Source organism: Elgaria multicarinata, chromosome 8 (assembly GCF_023053635.1).
Source record: "Elgaria multicarinata webbii isolate HBS135686 ecotype San Diego chromosome 8, rElgMul1.1.pri, whole genome shotgun sequence".
NCBI lineage: Eukaryota > Metazoa > Chordata > Lepidosauria > Squamata > Anguidae > Elgaria > Elgaria multicarinata.
The window spans coordinates 23,674,577-23,695,510 of NC_086178.1; the positions used below are offsets into that span (position 1 = coordinate 23,674,577).

The 20,934-nt window shown below is 39.6% G+C and overlaps 1 protein-coding gene across 1 annotated transcript in view; it reads left to right on the top strand.

The window, feature by feature from the left end:
• The window catches only part of PDCD10 (programmed cell death 10), a 32,197-nt gene extending 14,753 nt beyond the window's left edge, over positions 1-17,444 (top strand). Inside the window, exons 4-8 of the mRNA XM_063132009.1 lie at positions 1,853-1,970; positions 3,215-3,341; positions 13,892-13,970; positions 14,458-14,540; positions 16,952-17,444. Of these exons, the coding sequence (XP_062988079.1) occupies positions 1,853-1,970; positions 3,215-3,341; positions 13,892-13,970; positions 14,458-14,540; positions 16,952-17,033 (489 nt within the window). The 3' untranslated portion in view covers positions 17,034-17,444. The remainder of the gene's footprint in view (positions 1-1,852; positions 1,971-3,214; positions 3,342-13,891; positions 13,971-14,457; positions 14,541-16,951) is intronic.
• The last annotated feature ends 3,490 nt before the right edge of the window (positions 17,445-20,934 follow it).

A 20,934-nucleotide genomic window follows, 5' to 3' on the forward strand; every position in this document is an offset into this window, starting at 1 on the left:
TGGTCATAGTAAGACTTGTTTTGAAAGTCCTGTACTCATTTTGACACCATAGTTCAGGAAGGATTTTGGCAAGTTCGAAGAAAAACTCAAGCACTGCACAGATAAAAGTGTTAATCTAAATCGCATGTGGGAAAGATGGAGGACATATGCAGGCCTCTTGTGTGGTCTATGTGGGTACCCAATTTGCTCCCCTCCACCCCAGCAGGAAAAGCCTTTGAAATCCAGGATCATGCTGGACGTCACCACTTCTTATGCCCTGATAGTTGTGTGCTATCTCCAGTATTCGAGGCAGTAAGCCTGTGTGCACCAGTTGCTGGGAACATGGGAGGGTGCTGTTGCACCATGTCCTGCTTGTTGGCCCCTGGCCGATGGCTGGTTGGCCACTGTGTGAACAGAGTGCTGGACTAGATGGACCCTTGGTCTGATCCAGCACGGCACTTCTTAAACCCTGCTTTAAAAGGGGTCTTGCCACACAGAGAGAGGAGGTTTAAACTTCCCCATTCCTGCATGCTGATATGTGGAAGAGAGGAAGACTGTGTGGGGAGGAAAAGTGCCTGAGGGCAGCTCCTTCCCCATCTCCACTTGTGGGCCTTGGGAGCACACCTCTGCTCTTAAGTGAAACCTAAGAAGAAATTCAATTAAGTAGGCAATGTTAGACTAGGAAGAAACTGATTAAGGGATAGTGATGACAAAATGTGTTCATTCAACAATAGAAAAAGAAACAGTATTCTTATACTTTAGGGAGGGAGGTTTTATGTTTAACATCAGGAACGTTAATCTATCATGGCATTATAAGCCCTCAAAAGATTTCACCAACCCAAACAGTGCATTGTAGACTGCCTTAGAACATCCCTTTAATTTCAAAAACAGTTTACCATGCAACATGGGGAGGCTGCAGTTGAAAGGGGGGGATGAAGACCCACTTAGCGTGGCTTAGAGCGTCATGTGAATCATACTATGTTGGCTACATAACCATGGTTTAAACAAGCTCACTAACCATTTGCTGAAAAGGGGTTAGTGGCCTAACCATGGCTTAGCATGTTGTCTGAACAGGCCCTCTGATTCTGGCTGGGGGGTTAGAGTAAATTACTAACTGGTACCTTCAGATTCTAATTCTTTGCAGAGAAACAAGCATGTGAAGTGAGGGGACGGTTTTCCCAATTCGTAACAGGGAAATTAAGTTGGGCATTTCTCTCTCAAAAACTAAAAAAATCCCAATGACTGTCTTCGCCCCTAGTTTGTATAGTATTACTGTGGTGGTTGACTGTTAGTACTTCATGTTACCTTCTCTCTAAATAGCTGAAAAATCAATACTGTAAACGCACTCTGAGGAATGTGTAGGACATAAAAAAGTGACATGGGATGCAGGAAATTTGAGGTTTTATAGCTGCTTTAGTCACCCTGTGGTGTTTATTATATCCTGTTACAAGACATGCACATTGCCAGCTTTTGAAAAAGTAATTCTGTGTATTTCTAAAGATAAGTGAGAACACTGAAGATAAAGTTGAACTTTACTAATTCTGTGCAGCCTATAAATCTGTCCCTTTAATTTCTGTTGCCATGAGATGGTGTAAGGGAAAAAAAAGAAAAGCTGTTCAAGATGCATAGAAATAAATGCCACACAGAAATGAATGAAATAGCTTATTGGGCAAAGTTACAGATGAAAAATATTGATGTAGTCCAAGAAATATAAGTCTCCCATTGGAGGAGAAAGAGGCAGTGTTATTATGAACAAGTTCTGCTCAGTTAGCTTTTAAAAATATTATCTTGAATTTACATCCTGTAGCTCTGGATCTATTTTTCTATTTTAGAGATGTCTGTGTGCTAAATAAAACTATTGCTTGAAATACAGGCTGAAAAGGAAAATCCAGGTCTCACACAAGACATCATCATAAAGATTTTGGAGAAAAAAAGTGTTGAAGTTAATTTTACTGAGTCTCTCCTTCGCATGGCAGCTGATGATGTAGAAGGTATTTCCTGTTAATGGCTATAGATTTACTGACATTATTTTATTAAATAGTTTGTTTTTTAAAAAAGAATAGACAAATATTTATGTAGTTGATTTTGTTTTGCAAGTAAAGTTGAATTTCCTGATGCTGATAGCCAGGTAAAGCCCTATTATTAATGTATTGCTATAAAAATATTTAAATAAGTAAATTGCAAATGCTTTACTGTAGTTCTTTTGGTCTTTCTCATAATCTGGTGGCGGAAAGGAGTCAGACAACCCTGGCTCTGCCTATATGTTGGTTTGAGTTTGCAATGGAGGGAAATATAAAATAAGTATTATTTCCACTTTAAAGCAAGAAAATGACTTGCCTAAGTCATTGTGATGGCTTGAACAACACAGCAAACCATGGTTAAACAAACCTGACTGCTAAATGACTATGTCCCTGTTGTTCAGCATCACATGCACATCTGGAATTGTGGGCTGTTGGGGGAGGAACAGCCCACAATCCTGGGTTTGCATTTGATGCTAAACGGCCCAGGGACGAAACCTCCCTGGGTTGTTTAGCAGAGTGGGCAAACAGTTGCGAGCGTGCCAACTCACTTTCTCTTGTTTACATCAACCCACGGTTGGTTGTCTCATTTGAACAGAGTCATTGTTTTACAATGGTTAGATAACCAGCTGCAGAAAGAGGTAGGCAGAAGCTGAATTTCCTGCCCCTTTCTCTCCCTGCCAGGCTGTAGAACCCCCTGAAAATGCTCCCTTGATAGTTGGGGACTCTTCTGAGTGTAGTGGGCTGTGGCATTTGAGATTGAGAGGGAAAGGGGAAATGGAAGTGAATTGGGCAGATGCACCTTCTCCATTTTCAGAAAGTGCCTCCATTTGATTCTCTACCAACTCCCTTTTCTTCCTTAGTCCCCAGAGCCACAGTATTTCAAGAGGGCAGGACTACCAGCACTTGCAGCATTTTCATGGTGCTCTGAAATATCTCTCATGCACCTGGAGCATTACTGTGTTAATACAAAGTAATTTGTTAATGCTACTTTGGAATGTTAGTTAAGCATCTTTAAGGCATTCAGTTTTTGCCAGACGTGTTTCAGTTACATTCTGACTTTTACCTATAAGATGGAGTGTTAGAGCGAATTCATAGTTCAGTTCCTGCCAACCAGTTACGTTGATATTGGTATTGTTGAGGTTTGTGTCACATATTTTTGGAATCATTTGGAGTTTACTTCTAATAAACAACCAGTGTATTTTTTCCTCCCTCAGAGTATATGATCGAAAGGCCAGAGCCAGAATTCCAAGACTTAAATGAAAAGGCACGAGCACTTAAACAGATTCTCAGTAAAATTCCAGATGAGATCAATGACAGAGTGAGGTTCCTTCAGACAATCAAGTGAGTTTGCTGTTCAAAGTAAAAGGCTATTCTAAAATGTGAGCTGTGCACCTATCTAACATGTGGTGGTTGTAATGGAATTGCTGCGCTTGGCTTAGCAATTCCCGGGCTGGAGAATGGGGGTCTGACTCAGCCAGCCCAGACACACGCCCCTTCACTGCCGCTTGTTAACCCTTTACAGTCTAGGTTCTCAAGGAAACCATGGCACACTCCAGAAGTAGGGACCAAACGCTTTTATTCTTGACACTACACACTTTCATAAGGGTCCACACATAAAGGTTAACACTTAAGAGGTTTGGGGGGAAAACACGGACAAAGGAATGACACACATAGGACAGCAGGGACTAATATCTCACCCTTTCCTTTCACACGCTCAAGCCTAACAGAATTCACATTCACTCCCCACTTAACCACCCCCACCAGCTGTAACTCTGGCAAGGTCCCTTGCCCAAATTGTACCCAAACCTATTCTAAAACAAAACAAAACACTTAACTCTGCGACTCAACTCTTGTTGCTCACCCCGACTTGGCTTTACGCCACTCGAGCTAAACTTCGCTCGGCGACCGCGTGGGGCCGTCGCCATCCAGCCGGTCCGGCCTGGATGCTCTGACTCACCACACACATGCTGGACTCCTAACACCTACAGGAAAGAGACCGGACCCTTAGGTGTCTAAGCCTTTTATCCCTTTCTGGAACCCCCTTGTCACCAGACCCACCCTGACCAATAGAAACCCCATAGCAACCCACACCTCTCCCGAAGGGAGGGGGAATGCTTCCAGACATTGCACAGCTGCAACTTATTACATTCCCCGCCCCCAGTACTAACCCGGGGAGGCGTTATCAGATGCTAGGCATTTCTCGCCCAGCGCGGCCTTGGCATTTCCCTTGCTACTCCCTTTTCAGACACAAAGAAACCCCTCTCCCTTTCCCTGGGATATGAAGCAAAAGATGTTCTCTTAAAGGGACCATGGGCTCAGCCCATGACAGTGGTGTCCTCTTTTTTTTACTTACATTGTATTTGTAATGGGTAAATATTTGTAGTATTGCTGTGTGTGTGTGTTTTACTGTAGTCCCCTGGAAATTCTTTCAAATTAAATATTTACTTACTGTTGAGTGCTAAAACTATGGACTGGAGCTGACAGTAATAACATCTGTTACAAATGCTGATTCTGCCCAGTTTGCCAGAAATCGTCTTTTCACAATACCGTTATCAGCATACGTGATGTGTTAAAAGTACTACAAGCTAGTGCGATAGATCTCCTCTTACCTGTTGGGAACATTGGTGCAGCTTTTACCAAGTTCTTAAAGTCATAAGATGAAGGGCAAGAGGCTGTCACTTTGCCTACCCTCAAATCAGCTGTGTCATGCACTGATTAACTTCTAGAGCTGTTGGAACCCACACATGCAATTGCATGAGTAGGATTGGGTCATGTCTAAATTTCAACAGTGGATTGCTTCTTCAGCTGGCGAAGGTGAAGCATGTTGGGTTATTGCCAGAACTTTTCTCCTTCTGGAACTCTGTTTGTGCTCAGAAAACAAACACACATCACACAGGTCTTACACAGCAGAGCTGGTTTATTTCCTTCAGGCTTCTGTGCAGTTCAATTCAGATCAGTTCAGATCAGCACACTGAGGCATACACAGAGAGCAGTGATCAGTAAGCAGTGATCAGTAAGCAGTGATCAGAGAGCATTTTACACAAGTGAGAAACTATATACAGATCTACACAATTCTTATCTACATTACATACAGCTGTGATGAGGCTAACTTAGAATCTTGGCAAGGTTCCCAGAACAGCCTCTATCTCAAGGTAATTGCTCACAGATAGTCTTTCTCTATTTAACCCTGAAATAGCCATACACACACAATTTTAATGACTAAGCAAGTATTTCTTTTCATATACTTAACAGTCCTCCTCTTGCGCATGTTGTTTAAATTGTGTTACAATCTGAGACCCAGCTTTAAAAGCATCTCTTTGTGTTTTACCATTGAACGTTCCACCTGTCCTTCCTCATTTTGTTTTACTTTGAATACCCATTTACTGTTAATGGCTTTACGACCTTCAGGTAAAGGTACTAGCTCCCACGTTTCATTTTTTTCCATTGCTCTGATTTCCTCTGACATTGCTTCATGCCAGCCCTGAGCTTCTGTAGGTTCCATTTCCTGAATTTCCTCAAATGAAGTAGGTTCATAGGCTATTAGTAAAGCTCTATGAGAAACCTGTTTGCTTTGGTATTCATCTGAATAACGAATTGGAGCTTTGCGTTCCCTTTCTGGTCGCTTTGGCATAGTTACAGGCATAGTTTCCTCCTTTACAGTTTCTTCCCCCTCCCTCTCTTGCTGAGATTGTTCAGGAATTTCTTCTGTTTCTACAGCTTTCTGTTCTACAGGCAAACTTACATACTGTTTTGTTTCCTGCATTTGTTCATGAAAAACTACATCTCTGCTCACAATTACACTTTTGTGATATGGAGACCACAAACGGTAGCCTTTTGTTTGTGTATCATATCCCAACAGTTTACATTCCAAACCTCTTTGAGCTAGCTTTCCTGGTCTGTTTTCTTTCTGAACATGAGCAAAACATTTACTTCCAAAAACCCTTATATGTGACACTCTAGGTTTTCTTTTGTAAAACATTTCATATGGAGTTTTTTCATGTACAGAGTGGTAAAGCCTGTTTAACAAATAATTTGAGGTGGACAAAGCTTCTGCCCAGAACAGGTTAGACAATCCTGACTCTTTCAATAGAGCTCTTAACATGTTCTGCAAGGTTCTGTTTTTCCTTTCTGCAACTCCATTTTGAAATGGTGAATATGGAGCAGTAAGGTCATGTTGTATACCCTCATCACTGAGGAATTTTTTAAATTGGTTGCTGAGAAATTCACCTCCCCGGTCCGTTCTTAGATTAGCTATAGGTTCTTTAAACCTATTTTTACTCCACTTAACAAACGCTTTGAACTTTCCAAAAGTTTCACTCTTCTGTTTTAACACATACACAAATCCAAATCTACTGTAATCATCAACAATAGACAAGAAAAATCTGTTTCCTCCTTGACTTGTCTCAAAAGGACCTGCAAGATCTGCATGAATTAATTCAAAAATTCTTTTTGTTGTTCTCTCACTATGTTTTGGAATGTTTGACTTATGACACTTGGTTTCACTGCATACATTACATTCTACATAGTTAGAACATGGTTTGATTTTCACCCCTTCACACAATTCTGGAATCTTAGAAATTGTTTTATAGTTAGCGTGACCAAACCTTTTATGAGTTAAATGGATGCACTCTTGGTGTGGTTTGCAATTGGCTATTGTTTTTGTTGTGACTTTGCTGGCTACAACTTCATTTTCTGTACAAGTATTAATCACATACAAAGATTCTTTCATTATTCCCTGCACACACACCTTGTTTCCCTGTTTTATAGTACAATTTTCTTCAGTAAAACAAACCTCATACCCCATTTCTGTTAACTGAAACACACTTAGAAGGTTTGTTTCTAATTCTGGTACATATAAAACACTTTGTAGTTCAACTCCCAGACAATCAAAATATACATTACCCACACCACAAATCTGGATTTTTGTTCCATTTGCAAAGGTAACACACTTTTGCTCTGAAGTAGAAGTTTCCAAGGTTACAAATGAAAGTTTGTCTTTTGCCATACTTATTGAAGCCCCAGAGTCCAAAAACCAAGGATTCATTGTCTCTTTGACTCTTGCTAGAAGACACTTCTTTGTTGATTCAGCTTCATTCATTTTGTTTTCTTCTCTCCACTTTGCTGTTGACTGCTTTTTCTTCTTCTTGTTGTTGCAATCCCGCCGTAAATGTTCTGTGGAACCACAATTAAAACATTTCCTTGCCTTTAATGCAGCCACCACATCAGAAGATTTATGGCTTTGTTGAAATTCAGCCACAGGAAGTTTAAGGCTCTGTTGTTTTGAAGCTTGTCTTCTTTCATAGGTTTCCAGTAGTTTTCCAGCTACATACTCGAGGGTTAAATTTTTCTCCTCTTGACTTTCCATCATGGTGACAACCGCGTCGTACGATGAATCAAGACTTGACAAAATCACATAGACTTGGTGTATAGTTGTAAACTCCATCCCTCGTGCCCTGAGTTGATTGAAGATTTCTCTCATGCTTTTCAAATGGTTTGACATAGACTCCCCTGGTTTCAGCTTCATTCCATACAGCTTCCGGGTTAGAATTATTTTACTGCCCGCTGTTTCTCTTTGATATACAGCTTGTAGCGCATTCCAGCACTCTTTTGATGTATTCAAAAACTGAATGAAGGAAATTTGAGAGTCTTCCACAGCTAATGCAATAACTGCCATTGCTTTTGCATCATCCTTAAACCATTTAGCATTCTGTGGATCTGCTCTATCTGGTGGATCCTCTGTGACTACATACCACAGTTCAGCCTGAATCAGATACATTTGCATTTTGTAAGACCATAATGCATAGTTAGAGTCATTCAGCTTTTCTAACAATTGATGCAAACCAGACATATTAGCTCCTGCCATTCCCTCTGCTTTAGGAATTGGTATCTCACCGTCCTCCTGCTCAGAGTCCTCCTCAGAGTCAGCCGACTGAGATTTTTCCTCACTTTGCAGCACTGGCTTTAGCTTGGTGTCTTCCTTCATCAACAGTTTTCTGTTTTAGCAGACTCCTGGTTCTGATACTGCACCGTTCCCATCAAGTTCTGGTTCTTCTGCCTGGGTTAGGCTGGCGTAGGCTGGTCTAGGCTGGACTGGGCTGCCTGGACTGGACTGGGCCCATAACCTTTGTTGGGTTATTGCCAGAACTTTTCTCCTTCTGGAACTCTGTTTGTGCTCAGAAAACAAACACACATCACACAGGTCTTACACAGCAGAGCTGGTTTATTTCCTTCAGGCTTCTGTGCAGTTCAATTCAGATCAGTTCAGATCAGCACACTGAGGCATACACAGAGAGCAGTGATCAGTAAGCAGTGATCAGTAAGCAGTGATCAGAGAGCATTTTACACAAGTGAGAAACTATATACAGATCTACACAATTCTTATCTACATTACATACAGCTGTGATGAGGCTAACTTAGAATCTTGGCAAGGTTCCCAGAACAGCCTCTATCTCAAGGTAATTGCTCACAGATAGTCTTTCTCTATTTAACCCTGAAATAGCCATACACACACAATTTTAATGACTAAGCAAGTATTTCTTTTCATATACTTAACAAAGCAGCCAAGGTCAGGACCCTGGTCCATCAATCTATCAGATATTATCGGTTGACTTGCCATTATTTGATTGGTTAAAAGTTCAATGCTCAAGAACATCCTTTATGTAAGTGGCAGCCAAGCCTTTGCACTTAGGCCTTAGCTAGACCTACCTGAAAGTCTGGGGGAGAGGAGGGGAGACCTCGCGTTGCGATTAATGCGAAATCTTGCCCTTGTTTACACATAAGGCGTGATGACCTCAGGAAGAGAGCCGTCGCACCCACCTTTTTTATTTTTTATTTTTTTTATATATATTTTTTTATTTTTCTACATTACTTAAATATACACATTACATTTCACATAAAAAACAACAACAACAACAACAACATACTGCATAATGTTGAATATTGAATACATAATATCTTATCTTAATAACATAATCAAAATTAACATACAAGTGCACCCCCCACCTCGGGATCTCATTCCTGATTCCAGAATCTCATACTTTCTTCTGCTGGTGGTTTCCCACTTCCTTTAGAAAACACAAATATTAGGAACTGTTTCCAAATTCCTTCAAAATCATTTGATTTAGCTATACCTCTTCTCCATTTAATATTACTTGTTAATTTATCATTAATAGCTATATCCCATACTTCTTTATACCATTCTTCAATAGAATATTCCCCTTGAATCTTCCAGTTCCTAGCTACAATCAATCTTGCTGCGATCAACAAATTCGTTATCAGTTCCTTAATTTCCTTTTTACATTTAAAGTCTTCTTCAAATAGTGACAGCAATGCAACTTTTGGTGTTCGTTCTATCTTCATTTCCACAATTTCTTCAATCTCCAAAAACATCATCTTCCACAATTTCTGAACATAGTTACATTCCCACCACATATGCAAATACGTTCCTTTAACCCCACAACCTCTCCAACAATTTTCTGATTGCTGATTGTTTATCTTATTCAATCTAACCGGAGTTAGGTACCACCTCCATACAATTTTAAAATAATTCTCTTTTATTCTTACTGACATATTTCTCAACGCTCTTTGTTTCCATAATCCCTCCCAACCCTGTTGTCCTATTTGTACCTTCAAATCTGTCTCCCAAACCATTTTACCCGAATTATCCACTGTCCCTTTCTCCACCAATATTCTATATATTTCACTCATCAACCCTTTTAACACTGTTCTTTTCTCCCTTTCATTATCTTTCTTAACTATTAGTTCCTCAAACTTTGTTAATTCTCTACAATCTCCATTATCTCTTACCCACTTTTTAGTCCACTGTTCTAATTGCCTATAATTTAACCAAGTTAATTTTTTATCCTTCAAAACCTCTTCCATATCCTCTCTTATGCTCATTCCTCTTAACCAATCCCTTAATTTCATTTTATTTTTTTCTATTAAAACTTTACTTAATCTACTCTTTAATTCCTCCGGGAAATTCTTCAACATTATTACCGATGACAAAGGAGAGCTGCTTGGAAGCAGCTCCCCTTTATATTTACTCCAAATTTCCCAGTGAGACCTCAAAAGCGGGTTATTTATACTTTCCACCCATTTTTTTTTTCCTTCCATAAAAAATACATTTTCCAATTTAGTCTCTATATTACTCGTAATTTTTTCTTCCATCCAATCTAATTCCCCTAATCCTGTAATTGCCTCCACTATACATCTTAATCTATTAGCTACATAATATAATTTAATATTCGGGAGACCCAATCCTCCCTTTTTTTGGCTCAAATACCATTTACTTTTATTTACCCTCGCTTTCTTATCACCATTACAATAATTATTTATAATCCTTTGCCAACTTTTTAGCTCTAATTCTGAAATTTTTATTGGTAGCATCCTGAACACAAAATTAATCTTTGCTAAAATCTTCATTTTTATTAATGCTATTCTTCCAAACCAAGATAAATTTAACCTTTTATATTTTTCCAATTTTGCTAAAATCTCTTTTTTTAACACATTTAAATTCTCTTTCTCTAAACTCTCTAGCTTCTGCGTAATTTTTATTCCCAAATATCTAATCTGATTCTTAACTCTCATTTCTCTTCCCTTTTCTTCCCAATCCTTCTCTTCCTTTTTAGTATAATTAAACAACATCAATTCTGATTTAAACCAATTTATTTTTAACCCCGTAATATCCTCAAATTCTCTCAGTTGCTGTTTAATTCTCCCCATCTTCTCTATTGGATTCTTTATCGTCAACAAGGTGTCGTCTGCAAACATATTCAATTTAATTTCTTTCATACTACCTATTCCTTCAATCTCCTCATCTTCTCGTATTGCATTCGCCAATAATTCCATTACCATTACAAATAGGACTGGTGAGAGCGGACAACCTTGCCTTGTCCCTCTGGCTAGTCGTATCTTATCTGTCACACCATCATTCACTACCACTACGGCTGTATTTTGAGAGTATAACTGTTCTATTATCGCTTTAAATTTATTTCCAAACCCCATTTTATTTAAAACCATCTTTAAAGCTTGCCAGCTCAAACAATCAAAAGCCTTAAAAATATCCAATGCCAGAATTCCCGCTTTAACCCTAGACTTATTTATCACCTGTATTACATTTAATACTCTTCCCACTAAATTAGACATCTGTCTACCTGCCACAAATCCACATTGGTCCTCCCCTATATATTCCTCTATAAATTTATTCAACCGCCTTGCTAAAATAGTTGAAAAAAGCTTAGCATCTTGGTTTATTAATGAAATAGGTCTATATGAATCAGGGACAGTCAAATCTTTATCTGGTTTTGGTATTAAAATTATTAATGAATGTTCCCATGATTCTGGCGTTCTATCCCCTTCCAATATGGAATTATACAAATTTATTAATTTTGGTATTAAAATTCCTTTAAAAACCTTATAATATTCTGGTCCTAAACCATCTACCCCCGGTGATTTACCCGGCTTCAAATTCTCAATTACTTCTTCTACTTCTCCTTGAGTTATTACCTTTTCCATTAGCTCTTTATGCTCTATTTTTATTCTCTTCTTTATATATTTTTCTATATAAGCTTCCAACTTTTGTTTTTGAATATCCTTTCCCTTATACAATTCTTGATAAAACTCCTGAAAAATCTTTACTTTATCCTTCATTGTATGACAATACTTCCCTTGTTTATCCTTCAAAATCCCTATCCCATTCCTGGCTTTTTCTTTTTGTGTGAGCCTGGCAAGCACTCTAGACACCTTTTTTTATTTTTAAAGGAGATGGAGTGCATGAGCGTAACTTTTTTTAAAAAAATTTAACTACTTTCCCCACTCCCCCCACCCTACTCCCGATGTGTGGTTCCCAGCTCCTCACGAGTAAACCCGCAGAAACAGGCTACACACTCCGCGATCTCGTGCTCAGCCCAAGGCCGTGGAAAAAGTGGGCCCAAAGTATAGGGCTGTATCCCGGGGCAAGGGAGGGATGATCCCTCCCTGATCCCAGGATCCCCTGTGCATCATGTAGCCTGGTCTAGCTAAGACCAGAGTCATGGAATCATCTAATAGTAATTGCAGGCAGTGGCCTTTTAATGCCTCTAGGGCTGGGAAGTGCACACATCTGTCATTTTGGAGCAGGCGCCTCTTGCCCTAACTCCAGAGGACTTCTGCTGTTTCCCCTTCTAATTAAGCTATATGTCCTATCTCTTCCTCTTGGCCCTTACTTAACCATAATACAGGGTTTAGGAGGAAGCATGAAGCGAATACTCAGTGATACATGTTTTGATTGTCAGTTAGCCAGAACACCACAGTAGAGCCGTTTATTTATTCATTCATTTGTTTATTTTTCTTTGTGCTTCAAATGATTTTTAGACCACCTTTAAGGGTAGGACTTCTGTACAAATTACACACTTTATTGCATAAAATATTCTAACAATCAAGAGTTTTCTGATCCTCCTTTGTTCTGGCTTTGTGGATAGTTGGATTACTGCTAAATAAAGTGACTTGTGTACTGGATAGATATGAAGAAAACAGTGGTTTAAAAAAACCAATATGGCGGGGGGGGCGTAATGGCATGAATCACCTGGCTCCAGTTTCACCCACTCCTCATTCTAGAATACTTGAAGCTGTTACGGGCTACCCCTGCTGCTGTTAAAATGCCCTTGGCATGCCTTAGTTTGGAGGGAAATCACTTCTTCTAATCCTAAATAATCCCCTGCCTCCCTTAACTTCATCATGGCATAGCTTCCAATTCTATTTCCCCCACAATCTCTCCCTTGTTCTAAAGAGAAAGCTATGGAATTGAGTGGTATAAGGTGATTCTGCCTAACTTTGGGGTGCATTGAACTGAGCCCAAAACCTGAAAAGTGTGGAGTTTTATCCCCAGTTTCAATATAGCATTTGAGACTGGTGGCACAAAATGCACTGCTACGTTTTGTTGTAGATCTTCACTCGTTATAATCCCAACTTTATGTCTTTGAATTTAGCATGGCAGATGGTCAAGGTATAAGAGTGTAACCATCATTTCTGAACTTGGTCTACTTCAGCTTTCTTGTAGTTCTCTTTTATTTGCAGGGCTCGAGACGTGAATATATTCAGTCAGTTCAAGAATTTTGGAGTAATTCATAGGCTGACATTTGAATAAATCCTCCACAGACTATGATTTTAATTTTAGAAGTGATTCTTGGAAGGATTTCATAACTGGTTGTAACTGTGGAAATCTAATTATATACAGAAGATCGTGTTAACTAACTTCTTTCTCTTCTGACCTTTTAGTCTAACACAAGCCTGTTTAGTCTTGTTATATAGTAATCTTATATCCTGCCAAGCCTGAACTAGATAAAATTGCATCCATTAATCCTGAGAGGGGACTACCAACATGAAATTACTTTTAAGAATACTTGCTGTGACAGTTTTGTTCCAGGTGGTTTGGTTTTATTTAAATGTCTAGAGATTGAGGCAGGATGAGATATCAGCCTCCATTCATGAGACCAGTAGTCACGAAATAGTTTAAGGCAAATCATGGGTCACTTTCTTTATTCAGGTTGAAATATCAAGAGTCAAATCTGCTTGTTTTATATGCAATATACAGAGTTGCACTGAGGGGAGAATTTGATTCTGAAGGTGGGCTCCTGCTGCTTAATGGTATTGTAGTGTAGATTTCTATATCAAGCAGATGCTACCTTTCCGCATATGAAGTCTGCATTAAACCTAATTTGGACTTTGAAGTGCCATATAATCTAATTAGTTCTCGGTGTTCAGTCTTGCTGTGCCATATCTAAAATGCATTCTGTAAGACCACAAATCCTTTAGAAATACATGTCAGACATAATTTTGGAAGTGATTAAAATTCTGCATTGAGTGAATCTAATTTTAAAAGATGTTGCAATTATCTTTTCATTGCCAAACAGGGACATCGCCAGTGCAATAAAGGAACTTCTTGACACAGTAAATAATGTCTTCAAGAAATATCAATACCAGAACCGGAGGGTATGTGAAATAAACTCCTCTATGTTGTCTTGTCAGAAATATAAACATATTAACCATAAATATTGAAAGAATCTACAGTTTTTATGCTTAGATGTTGGGAATTGTAAATCATTTCCACCATCACTGGGAGTTAAGACAGACTTGCAGATGAAAAGGCAAACAGAATAAAAGCTAAGCCAATATTTTTCCTGCTGCCTGATTTTCAATATATGTGGATTTTTAATCTGCAATAGCAACATTAAAGTTTAGTATAATTTATAAAATGCTCCCTATGAATTTCAGGGTGGTAAATAAACAGTCCTAGAAACATATACAGAAGCTCTCTAACTCATTTCATTTCTTATATGGGTGACTTTTGCTAGCACAGAATAGCATTTATGCTTATTTACTTCAGTTTATTACCTTCGTCTGTCTACTGGCTAAAGTAAGATGCTCTGTAAAGGGGAGAGAGTTTGATTGAATGACTCTTCACGTATACATTTTTCAGGCACTTGAGCACCAAAAGAAAGAGTTTGTAAAATACTCCAAAAGTTTCAGCGACACTTTGAAAACCTATTTTAAAGATGGAAAGTAAGTATGTTTTTTTTCAGTTGAATTGGTGCAACCTTGTTTCTTTCCTTTATTTTCTTTCTTCCTAAACATTTTAAAGTAAATATTTAATAGCAGCAAAGAGCATCCTTTGTGTGGACTAGTAGCTTAAGTGCTCCGTCACTTTCAGTTTGGCAAAATACAAAAAAATATTTGTGAAGAGTTTGCTCTTCTAAGCTTTTCCTAGAGCAGTAGCCACGTTAGTCAGGCCTTGTGGCACCTTTAAAGAACAACATCTGATGAACTGGACAGTGTCCATGAAAAATTAGTTGGTTTTTAAGGTGCCACAAGACTCCTGTTGTTTTCTTCTTCTAAATCTCGATATCTGTGAATGTGTGTGATTTTAAAATTAATTTGCTCTTGGGAATCTAGGGATTTTTTGTTTCTAATCCTGAAAGTTTTCCTTTACAAGGCACAGTAGCCAATACTATCACTGTGCTTCCACTGTTTCTGTTGCACCAGCAGGACCTACCACTAACACAACAGGAAGCTAGTGCTTCTGAAAGCAACCCAGAAACTAGTGAAAACACTTGTTTCTGGATCAGGTCAGCAAGTTAAGTTACCATGTGGGTGGGGCCGATTGCACCTTGGAAATGATCAGATGGAAAGGACCAGGCCAAATGCCTATGTTCTGGTCCTTGTACAAGACTTTACATCTGATCATTTCCAAGGTGCAGTTGGCTCTACCCATAGCGGTAACCGAATTCATGCTCCCATAGTGGCATAGGATTGCACCATTCCCAAGCAGAGTGTGCGTAAGGAAGCACATGCATTAAGAATTTGATGCAGCTCTTTTAAAGGCAACAGAAGAAAACTGTGATGGAAGCCCTTGAACAGAAATTTTAGTTGCGGGTAGTGAGGAGGAAAAAAATCCCATCTGTTCCTTGACCTGGTTCATAGTCGTTGGAGCTAACAGAGCAATGCTAATACAAAAATCTCTCCAGTCTTCTGCATTGTACAATGTTTCGTTTATTTAAAGTTTATAGTAAGGCATTCTTCTGGTTTGTTAAATTCTGCAGCTCAGGAATTCATCAGTCACTAGAAGTGAAATTAACACATGCTCTGACCAGGGATAATTGCAAACAAAGAAGGTGAAATGGATTTAGCAGAGAGGATGAAATACTGAAAACAAAATATATCCGTTTTACTTCATAAGGCAGAAACAACACCCACATTTGAACTAGGCTTTAATTAACTTGTTGATTTCATTCATAAACATTGAATTGCCCAGTCTTACAAGTACATATAGGTCACTGGATTGTATTGTTATGGTCTTATCAAAGTTTTGCTTTCATGTAAAAAGTAAAAAATCCCCTTGGCAGTTTTCAAGCCCTTGGAGTCTACCTGCAGTAGCTCTTTGGTTCCTGCCTTATGTGTGTGATCCTGAAAAATTGTAATAGAACTGTGTATAATGTTGCTATGTGTGGCTGGTCTTAAAGGTGATGTGGAAGCTTCAGCTAGTGCAAAATTCTGCAGGCAGTCTTCTGACAGGGCAGAAAGTCACAAGCCCATTCAGCCAATATTGTGCTAATTACACAGGCTACTGACATGCTCCCAGGCCCAGTTCATGGTGCTCGTTTTTGCATTCATGGTCAAAAGCCCTTCATGGCCTCAAAACCACAATTACAACCTGGTGATCATGCTCTGATTGCAAGAGTTTAGAATGGAGAGAGTGTGAATCAGGGCTTGTGGGTTTTTTAAATAAGATATGCCACTCGGAAGATTTGGAAAATTGCCCTATAAATATTTTAAACTTTTCATTGTTGCTTTTTTAAAAAATGAAATGCAAGTTGGTGAACTTTGCAGCAGAGTTTCAGATAGGTGAGACTACCTTATTCCTTTGCACTTATAGTTAATGAAGATGTGGTCCTCACGGTGTCCTGCACTGAAGTATTCTTATGCTGTTATGGTCTTTGATAAGACCATAACAGTATTCTTATGCTGTCTGAGTTCATTATTTCAGACTCAGAGGTGAGAGGCACACTAATGTGTGCAATGTTTGGTATAAATTTAGCATTTTTTGCATGTAATCCATCCAGTTAGTTGTAGTAAGGTGAATCTTTGGACACTTCAGATAATGATCAGTTCTTCTAGACCTCAGTTCAAATGGTGCTGTCTACCATTGAAGAGAAGATACATTATGATCACTGGATTTACTGCCTTGCTGTAGGCAGCCTGGTACCCTGCAGATGTGTTGGACTACAGTTCCCATACTCCCTTGCAATTGGCCATGCTAGCTGGGGTAATGGGAGTTGTGGTCCAGACCCATTATACATGCTTATCTGGGAGTAAGTCCCATTGAATACAATATTTATTCCTGAGTAGACATGTTTTATTTGATGGCTTCCTAATTGTTAGTCCGGTGCTGAAATGTATTTTGTTTCTTATTACAGGGCAATAAACGTGTTCATAAGTGCCAACCGACTAATTCATCAAACCAACTTGATACTCCAGACCTTCAAAACTGTGGCCTGAAAAAGAACTGTATATGTTGAGAGCTGTACTTTTCAATGGTGGATAGGATACCTTTATATGTAAACTTTAAAGTTTTGACTGTATAAATTATCAGTCCCCGTTGCAGGGACCTAATGCAGGATTTTGAATGGGATTTATTGCCATCTTACACCATATTTTTGTAAAAACATTGTAGCTTAATCATAATCTCACGATGAAGATTTTGCATCACTTTTTTGCTATTATCATTCTTTTCAGAATTATAAGCCAAAAGAATTTACGCCTTAATGTGTCATTATGTAACATTCCTTATAAGAATTGTAAATATTTGGTGTTCTGTTTCTGACATTTTAACTTGAAAGCGGAAAACTGCAAGATTATGTATTTAACAATATTGGTGGCAAATACTCAATAAATAGTTTACATCTGTTAGATTATCAGTAATTTGTTCCCATAAAATCATTTAGGCTGGAGGGGGGGATGTACATTTGGCTTCCACAACCACCAAAGTTTTAAATTGTGCCCCCTAACATGATCATACCTTAAAAATTGGAACCTTGAAAGATTCTTAATTAGATAGAAAACTGAACTATCTAATTAGATTTATTTTGCCATTTGGAAATATGGGGGAAATGCCATATGAGAAAACTGCTTAGAATTGGAAGGAGAGGGATGTTCACTAGGGGTATGCAGAGCGGGTCTGCTCCCCCCCCCCTGAAATTTGGGCGGAGCTCCGTTGAGCAGATTCCCTGCTCTGATTTTCGGGGGTGGTCGATCTCTCTGCACCGCCAGATTACTTGTCAGAAAACCGCTCCATTTTCAGAGAACTGCGCTATTATAGTCAGTGGGAATTAACAAAAATGCATACATCTCCGTCAGTTTTAAAGATAAAGAGATGAAACTTGCCAGTCCTAGTAGCTCTTAAGTAGGGCTTTAGCCATGCCAAGTTTAACACAGATCCCTTCTTCCCTTGATTTTTAAGATTTTTTTTTAAAAAAAATCTCCGCTCAAGCCACACACCCCCCCCCCACACACACACATCCGAAACTGCACAGGACCTTTTACCTTTTACTTTGCTGATGCACAATTGTGCATCTTCAGTTTATAAAAATAGAGATCTGCTGTGTTCTCTGACGGTTTGTTCTAATGGGGTAAAATGGGGGGTGCTTTCTGTATGAGAGGTCAGACCTTTATATAATACCTTTATTTTTTATATATATATTTTTCAAAGCATATAAACTTGAGCCCTATCTTCAAAACAGGAGATATACTAGTACTAGCAAACTTTTCTCTCGCCGTCCCTTCTCTTGACTTTACGCCCTACCGAGTTGCATCCATACTTGCAATACTCCAGTCAGCCTTTGGCACAAGATTCTTTCCGTATCCTAATATTGGCTTGTGATAATGCATGGATTGACACTGCCTGCCAGTCATCATCACTTCCTGGGGCAACACATTTACATAGAATGGTTTTCATTATTTTCATAACAAGCCGTTTTTCCTAAATCCTTCCTTTCAGCCAACATCAATTTTTCAAGAAGTGACGAAAATTGGTTGTAGTTTCATCTAGTTCAGACACAGCTCCGATAATTTAAACATATGGTACCAAGTTGACAGACATGGGGGACTTCAATTTTTGTAGGAGGTTAGTTTCTGAAAGTTCTGCAAGCTCTCTTGAGAGAAGATGAAGTGCATATGGGGAGTGGAACTTGGACACTTTCTCGCTCTATGAGCTAGCAATTGAGTTCCAGGGCAGGGGGAAATGGGTTATATCATTTGCAGTCCCTCCCCCTATGCGCTGTGATTGGAGGGGAGGACAGGGACGAGACTGTGGCTATTGGTTAGTCACAGATGTCAATCTCAAAATATGGAGGTGTTCAGTTCATTATCCATCCACATGAAACGAGCCCTCACGCAGCCTGAAAAACCTTCGGATACCTACAGATGCATTGCTCTGAACAATCTAACCATATTGCGGGGTTGCAACTGTTTTAAAACCGCCCTGTGATTTTAGAGGTCTGTTGGGCCCCTGGATTTTCTGTAGGGACCGCACACCCCAAGTGTTCACCATATTCTCTGGCCATTTAGAATCAAGTCAGTGTCTATTGCATAGCTAGGTGCTTCTGTTTTAGCTACACTAGAGAGGGTTAAAATATTGGAGGTACTGCCTGGGCCTGATGGGAGTTGAAGTTCAAAATATCTGGAAGGCACCAGGATGCTGCTGAAACACTGGTCAAAAACACTGCTACTGGAAAGTCAATTGAGCTTTGAAACTTTCCAGTTGTTCTGTAGCTTGATTGTAGTTGGGGTGTGCAGCTGTTTGTCTTCCTAATTAGCCATTGGGTTCATACATACACAGGATTTGGAGATGTTAGCCAGTTTGCCTGGTCCAAATCTCACTGTTCACATTTTGTATGCACAGAGCTTTCCAACACAGGAGTCCTTGCCCATTTGGAAGCTCCATATACATTTCAGCTCTTTCCCCTTGCGGGAGGAGCCATCCTATCAGTCTTAAGTCCAAAGGTTCCTTAAGGTGATTAACAATGTAAAATATTAAAAATGATAATAAGACAGTAAAAACGCCCTTGCAAGAAATGCAAATTATCAAAGTTGCTCAAAATGTCAAAGTACCAATAGAAAATAAAAACCGGTAACCCCAGTCTTTGTTGGAGGGAGGGAGAGCTGGAAAACTGACAGCACTAGGCCCCAGTGAGAATAGTGCTATCCCCTGAGACACACTTGGTGCTGTGCCTCTTCTCTGTCAGGGCAGAGAGCTAACCCAGTCCTCTCCCAGAGACTTGAAAGCTGGGATGAGCTTCCACCATAGTGGCAGGCTTCCTCTTCAAGGCTAAAAAGCATCCATGTGGCTCCCCACCTCTTCCCCCGGTAGCAGGAACACATAGTGCTTCTCTAGCCATTAGTAGATGTTTCCTGTTTAAAGGGGAGGCAGTTGTCTTGGCAGCAAAAGGAGGCTCTAGTCCCAAACTTCTGCCGTTTCTCACTCTTCTTTTGTTCCTCCCCTCCTCCCACCCAATTCAGATTGATGATTTGCTTTGGCCTGTGAACAAGGGCATGGGTTGAGGTGCTCCTACCCCCTTGGACGATTTTGGTCTTAGGCAAGGGTGACATATAACATAGCATAACGTAGGGTGACCACATGAAAAGGAGGACAGGGCTCCGATATCTTTTAACAGTTGTATTAAAAAGGGAATTTCAGCAGGTATCATTTGTACGCATGCAGCACCTGGTGAAATTCCCTCTTCACCACAACAGTTAATGCTGCAGGAGCCTGACCCTCTTTTGTAAGTGACCAAATGCAAAAGAAGGCAGGGCTCCTGCAGTTTTCACTGTTGTGATGAAGAGGGAATTCCACCAAGTGCTGCATGCAAATTACCCTAACCCTGAAATTCTCTTTTCTGTACAACTGTTAAAGATACAGGAGCCCTGTCTTCCTTTTCATGTGATCACCTTAGCATAACACAAGCTCTATTCTTACAGCTCTCCTTCTGGACTGCAATTTGAAAATGACCAAAGCGGTAAACCAGCAGCCATGTTAGGGGCAGGGCAACTGATTCCCACCAAATGTCCAGATGATGTTTGTTCCAGAGCAGCATTTGCCAGGATCTCTTTCGCTTCTCCTTTTGTGAACGGCGTATCTATATTGTGATCATGCACTTGCATTGCTTTTCAGTTTCTTCACTACAACGGCTTGCAGAAGGATCTGTCGTTAGCAAACAGTAATCAACGTAAGCTTTCATTATACAGAGCTTTTGTATTTGGCAGAAACGGCACCATGTAAGCCTTTAGCCAAACAAGACTAGACAACTCTGGCTTTAGGGAAGGCCTTTAATATGTATCAGTAGCAAAGGGTCAAGCTCTCAACCAAGATCCATCCTCCTACAATCCCACCCACCCCTTTTCT